General features: G+C 37.8%; 1 protein-coding gene across 6 annotated transcripts in view; it reads right to left on the reverse strand.

The window, feature by feature from the left end:
- The window catches only part of apbb1 (amyloid beta (A4) precursor protein-binding, family B, member 1 (Fe65)), a 42,745-nt gene extending 41,786 nt beyond the window's left edge, over nt 1-959 (reverse strand). For 2 of the 6 annotated variants that reach the window (XM_051908825.1, XM_051908826.1), the window contains exon 1: nt 606-952. In XM_051908825.1, the coding sequence (XP_051764785.1) occupies nt 606-608 (3 nt within the window). In that variant the 5' untranslated portion in view covers nt 609-952. Of the gene's footprint in view, nt 1-600 lie in introns of all 6 variants that reach the window. The other 4 variants (XM_051908827.1, XM_051908824.1, XM_051908822.1 and 1 more) reach the window with 3 other exon arrangements.
- Nucleotides 960-7,082: the final 6,123 nt, after the last annotated feature.

The following is a 7,082-nucleotide window of genomic DNA, read 5'->3' on the forward strand; positions in this document are numbered from 1 at the left end:
TTTAATTTGGCCAAAATCAAACAGGTAATTTACTCCAAGCAGAGATTCTGCTGAATGAACATGTTTGTGCCACACACAATTCATAAATGTTGTTCATTGACCTTTCATGTGCTTGCTTGATAATTAAGAAAACATTGTTTGAAGGAAACATCAAATAGGCCTGTTTAATGTTATTATAGAATATATAATATTTTATATTTAAATACATCTGGAAAGTCATTGAAAGTATATATATATATATATATATATATATATATATATATATATATAAACACGAATAAATTAATAAATAAATAAGAAATCTTCCCAACTAGAGTCCCCCCAGTGAATCTCAGCCATTTCCAGCCCTGATTAAAATATGATAATAAATCAAAGCCTGATTCATGACATCCGCCTAATATCTGAACACACATACATATATACTTTCGGTTTAAAGATTATGTCAGGACAGGACTAAAGAGGATCGTAGATAGGATCTGTCTGTCTCTCCCTGCTGATGTGTTTATCTGTCGTTCACCCAATCGCATTCACACATTCATCATTCACGCCATATGCGATAAACACAACGCACTCATTGTGCATAAGAAAACATTCACTTACCTCACCATTAATAAACTCGTCTCATGAATGTCGATCTCCGTTGATGTGTTTCAGAAATCTTCACCTTCCACCATCACTGTTATACAGCTAACGCTGCTAAAGCTAGCCCACGCAACACCCGAGACGTCATGATGACGTAGTTACAGCGATGCAACTAATGCTGCAGACCATATCCTACTTGGGAATAATGCTGCCTTCACGTGCTATCGGAAATTTGATAATTCCCACATCTGAAGTCGCGATTACGAGCTCATCGCATTCAAGTTTCGAAATGGAAGGGCGTTCATGTGCAGTTTTTTTTTACTTAGGAAACTCGTATAATTCCGAGAGCACGTGAAGGCAGCATTACGTCTGGACCGCCGCTCGAATTCGGACATTTAACCTGTGAACTCGGGGCAGATCGATCAACCAAGCCAAAGAGCTTAGAACCCAAGAGGCGACACTTTGATACTTTTTGTGTAACAGCCACTAGAAGGCGCTCCGGTAGCGCGGCCGCCATTATGGGCTGAAAATACTAACTGGACCATAGAATCCTTTACATCTTACGCACCCAAAATCGGCGAATTTCACTGCCAAATCAGAAGCGCAATAGAACAGTTTCTTAAATTAAGTCACCAGTAAATTGTATGGCTCCTACAGTAAATGTTGTATTGTCTTATATATGTTTTATTTTACCAGTTGTGGAATCCAACCATTCAACCATCTGAGGTAACGTAGTTAGCCTACTTTATTGAGTATTTCTATTTTATGCAACTTTACACATTTATTAATAGTAAATTAATAATTAATAAATTTAAGATCATCATGTTTGCAGCGAACAATATATTAGACCTAGTGGAATAATAGTAATAATATCTAGGTCTGAATTGAAATAGGCTATAGTGTACGTTTTAATGGATCACGCTACAAACATAATGATGATACATGGTGCATTGCTGTGTCCGTTATCGCATAAATTCCCACTTTTGTACACTTTTGCTTTAACGGACATTAGACAAAACTGCAAAAACAAGCTGTTATATTCATATATTTATTGTCCAACATTCCCAATTTTTCTGATGCATGTCCTTAATTTAATTTAATATGTTGGTAATAATTCAGTGTTTATAAGCCTTTTAAAGAATTTTAACCCAAACTGACTGGGTTTCTAGAGAGCAAAGGTTTTGTGAAAAAAGTGGAATCTTAAACACAAAGTGTGTAAAATAAACTGTAAAAAGGATTTGATGATCAGTAGTGATAGTATTTTATTCTGCGTTGTCATCATTCAGGTTGGATTTCAGCTTTAATCCACTTTTTTTTTTTTTTTTAACAAAGCAGCTAATATTGCCATAGAAACTAGTGGACTGCCGACTCGCTTTCACCCCAAAATGGCGGAAACGCAGGGCTGCTGCTGGGCGCCGGTGTTTCAATGGAATGTTCTATTGAGTGCCGCTTCTTGTTAGTGTATATTCTTTGCCTCAGCGAGACGCGTCATTTGATCTTACTTCCAAGATGGCGGCAAGTCCTTGTTTGCTGTTTCGGGCATAATATGGAGCTAATTTGCGTCAAATGGAAAAAACAAACTTTACCATTAGACATTAGACTAAGTTAATCAGTGTGCACAATGGGATTTTATATGGTGTGCTAGAACAATTCAATAATATACAATTGGAAGGAAGTGTTGAGGAAAAATATAATAAAATAGTAGAAGGAATTATTTTTGAACGAAATAGAGTCTTTAAATAGGATACAGTGGAAAGAAAGAAAAATGTACCATGGTGGTCTGAAGAATGCAAAGTGGCAATTAGATAAAGGCATTTAGTATTTTAAAAAAGATTAATACATCAAGATACAATTGTAGAGTATCAGAAGAAAAGGGTTGCAAGAATTAAAAATGCAAAAGGAAAGGCTTGGCAGGAATTCTGCAATACATTCGGGAGAGAGACTGAAAGGCATGTGGTTTGGAGAAAGATTAGGAAAATGAATGGTATTAATAACTATAAGCAGATCCCTGTAATTGAAGAGAAAGGGGAAATGGTCATCACAAAAAAGAAAAAGGCAGAAGTCAGTAAAATTCACAGTAGTGAAAACTTAGCTTTTAGAAGTTTTTAAAAAGAAAACAATAAGTAAAATATATATAAGAATGTCCATATTAAAAAAAAATCAAGGACTTGATAGCAATGTGGGTGAATATTTGAATTCTTCTGAGTTTAAAAATAGCCATAATTCAAGCAATACAACATAAGGGAGAGACATGTTCAGTTATTGTTATATAACTTACCATAAGATAGCAATTAAAGCATTATATTATAATCATATATGGCAGTGGTTCTCAAATGTTTTACAATGGCGTACATCCTGAAGCATTTAACATCCTTCTGCATACACCCTCTCCTCCACTTAGACTGCAGTCATACCTTTTCCATTAAGGGATGATATTTGCCCCCTTAAATTGATTTTCAGGTGCATTTTTTTATCTTTTATAAAGGGAAAGATTTTCTGACCCTATTAAATAGATGTCATGTTTTATGTCAAATTCTTAAATTAAATAAAGCAATAAATTAAACTATATCAATAATTTCAATCAAATGAAATCTGTATCAACAAAAGCCATCTTTGCACTACAGTGGTACAAGCTGGATCTAAATGTATACACAACGTTTAATGCTGCTCAGAAGTAGCATGAATGCAATCATAATGGCATAAATAATGTTATGAGAAAATGTTTTAAATAAAAAATGTTAAGTAGAGAAATATGAAATGATGGTAAAAATGGACTGATACTTTTATGCATTAAACTAAAACCGCCAGTAGGTGGCGGCCAGTCACTGTCTTAAGTGACTGGCCAGAACCAGTGGGCAGCCAATGTTTGCTGTGGCACCGGGGAGCTGGGGGTTCGGTGCCTTGCTCAAGGTTCTCATTTCAGTCATGGTATTGAGGGTGGAAAAGAGCGCTGTACATTCACTTCCTCACCAACAATTCCATGCGGACAGGCTCTCTGTCCATCTTCATCAATGTTTAACGTGTGTAAAGTTTAATCTGTGATATTCTCCTGAGTCTGTCATTAAATTCCTGTTTGCTATTTTTCTCCTTTGTCGTGCGATTTACTACCCACCGTTACGTGGCACTTGTCTTTCTGGGAGAAAGTGGGAAAGAAAGACACCCCCAAAAATGTGGCTTAGTTCTGTAAATTGCTCAAACCTCAGTTCTGTAGATCAGTAGAATGTTAATTCCCAGAGCCTTTCTTACAGGGGATGAGAAAGTTGTGCCAAAGTTTTACTACAACAACAAAAGAGATTTAAAAATTTTGAAAAGTTTTAAATAAAGGTAACATATCTTATACTATTTTTTTAATAGTTATGAGTTAATAGTGATGAGTAAATGTTTCAATGCTGTTGATTTGTCTTCAGTTGTTTTTCACAGAAATATAGTAAAAACTTTATGCTCTTTTCACTATTGCATTGCAACATTTTTTAACATGAGCCATTATATGAATTGTAAGTTTACCTAAAAATTACATGACATAGGCTGGTGTACAATAAAAAAAATGGGAATGTGATTTAAAAAATTTATGACTGGCAGTTAGCATACAGTTTGGATTGGCGGTATGGTTCTGTTCTGGGCAAAAACTCCTTGCCCATCCATGCAACCTAGCATGGATAAGAGCACGGAGAGCAGCGATAACCCCCTTTAGGGTAAACAGAACAGAACCAAGTATTGCAATATCATTAATTTTCTTAATGACAATAATTCATGTAACATAATTGAAGAAATGAGTTTGATCAAAAGAAATATCAGAAGGTCAAGTCCTGACTGGACAAAGGAGGAGCTGGGGACGGAGGAGGGTAATTAGCTCCTGAGCCATGCGATAAAGCTGCTGATAATACTGAATGGACCATATATATACAAATGCGGTGATAGGCGTCGTATTCTATAGGTCAATGTGAATCAGCTGAGCGTCACCTGATTCGATGCGAGCTTGCGAGCTTGACTAACGTGACATAGTTTAAATTTTGCTACATTTTCCCCTTTTGTTTCTTTTTGTTTTTCATCCATGGACCTCCCCGCAGTTCAATTACTCTGCCTGGAGCAGGGTGACAGTCCGCTGGAAGATCATAGACGGGACTTTATACATGACTTTATGCACATGACTTTAATCTAGCGTGCCTCAAGCACTACCCGAACTGCTCTCTCTGTGTATTTTACCACACCATGTCACCATCCTTATTCATCCTCATCCCGAGGTTACCGCAGTCAGCCAGATCCGGGCTGTATCCAGATCAGATGGAGGACCTGCATATTTTTGCCGCATTGTACGTAAGTGGGTGCTGGTAAATAACAACTTCCCAGAACTGGACCATGGAGCAACGGAAGAAGGTGGCCTGGTCTGATGAATCATGTTTTCTTTTACATCACATGGATGGCTGGGTGCGTGTGGGGAAGACATGGCACCAGGATGCACTATGGGAAGAAGGCAAGCCAGTGGAAGCAGTGTGATGCTTTGGGCAATGTTCTGCTGGGAAACCTTGGGTCCTGCCATCCATGTGGATGTTACTTTGACATGTACCACCTACCTAAACATTGTTGCAGACCATGTACACCCTTTCATGGAAATGGTATTCCCTGGTGGCTGTGGTCTCTTTCAGCAGTATAATGCACCCTGCCACAAAGCAAAAATGGTTCAGGAATGGTTTGAGGTGTTGACTTGGCCTCCAAGTTCCCCAGATCTCAATCCAATCGAGCATCTGTGGGATGTGGTAAACAAACAAGTCTGATCCATGGAGGCCCCACCGCGCAACTTACAGGACTTAGCAGGAAGATTTGCTGCTAACACCTTGGTGCCAAATACCACAGCCCAACTTCAGGGGTCTAGTGGAGTCCATGCCTTGATAGTTCAGGGCTGTTTTGGCAGCAAAAGGGGAACCAACACAACATTAGGAAGATGGTCCATTTTTCCGTCATAATTTGGTTAGCGTTACATTATATGATCACGCTCTTATTCTCGCAAATGCTTTCAAACCATTCAAGCGCCACAAGACAAACGAGAACGCACTGTCTGTGAATGTCGTGTCTGTGTGACACACACAAGACTCTTGTGCACAGAAAGACGAGCACCAGTATCGAATTCTCTTTCGTGCTTGAACAAACAATAACACAGAATTATGCCAAAATGCCCATTTTGTCGATTATCCTCATAAGAGTAGTCTTAAATGAGTTAAATAACACCTGTTTTCTTCTTAAAATCTAAATTTTCTCTATTATTTTCTCTGTTTCACAGTGGGTGAACATACCCCCGACATTATTCTATATAAAAAACAGGATCGGATTGCCTTGATATTGCTAGTTTTATCCGACTTCACTCTGGCGCCGACACATGTGAGTGTAGTACAGTCTATAGAGACTGTGTCTATTCCCCAAATAGTGAGGTCAAACAATAAATCTATAGGATCTAGAAAAAAAATCTGATCGTGAAAAAACTAGAAAATCTCAAAATTACTGAACAAAAACAATTTCTAAAGCTAGGGCTCCTAAACAATAGATCATTGACACCTAAGGCGGTTATTGAAAATGAAATGATCACAGATAATCATTTTGATGTACTTTGCCTTACTGAAACCTGGCTTAAACCGAATGAATATTTTGGTCTTAATGAATCTACTCCACCAGGCTACTGTTATAAGCAAGAGCCCCGTCTGATTGGTCATGGCGGCGGTGTTACAACTATCTATAGAGATATTCTTAATGTTACTCAGAAAACAGAACACAGGTTTAATTCTTTTGAAGTGCTTGTGCTAAATTTTACACTCTCAGATATAAGAAAAAAGTCCCTATCATCTCTTGCTTTGGCTACCGTTTATAGACCTCCAGGGCCCTATGTTGATTTCCTAAAAGAGTTTGCAGATTTTCTCTCAGACCTATTGGTCAACGTCGATAAAGCGCTGATTGTTGAAGATTTTAACATTCATGTGGACAATACAAATGATGCGATAGGGGCTGCTTTTACAGATTTACTAAACTCCACTGGGGTCAAGCAAAATGTCACTAGACTCACTCATTTTAATCATACACTAGATTGAATTATATCACAAGGAACCAATCCTACTGATATAAAAATTCTACCGCAAAGTGATGATGTTACTGATCACTACCTTGAAACCTGGATACTGCGTACTGCTGATATTTGCCATATTGGGCATGTTATCGACTAGGTAGAACAATTCTGCCTACAACTATAGATAGATTCACAAATAACCTGCCTGATCTGTCACAGCTGCTCAGAATACCCAAACACACAAATGAACTTGAGAAAATGGCTAGCAGTATGGGCACCATTTTCTCTAGTACATTAGAACCTGTTGCACCCATTAGATTAAAAAGTTTAGAGAGAAAAGTACTGCACAATGGTACAACTGTATTACCCACGCTAAGAGAGAAACTCATAATCTAGAGCAAAAATGGAGACAAATTCGTTTAGAGGTCTTTAGAATTGCGTGGAAAGACAG

The sequence above is a fragment of the Ctenopharyngodon idella genome, chromosome 10 (genome assembly GCF_019924925.1).
Source record: "Ctenopharyngodon idella isolate HZGC_01 chromosome 10, HZGC01, whole genome shotgun sequence".
In the NCBI taxonomy this organism is placed as follows: Eukaryota; Metazoa; Chordata; class Actinopteri; order Cypriniformes; family Xenocyprididae; genus Ctenopharyngodon; species Ctenopharyngodon idella.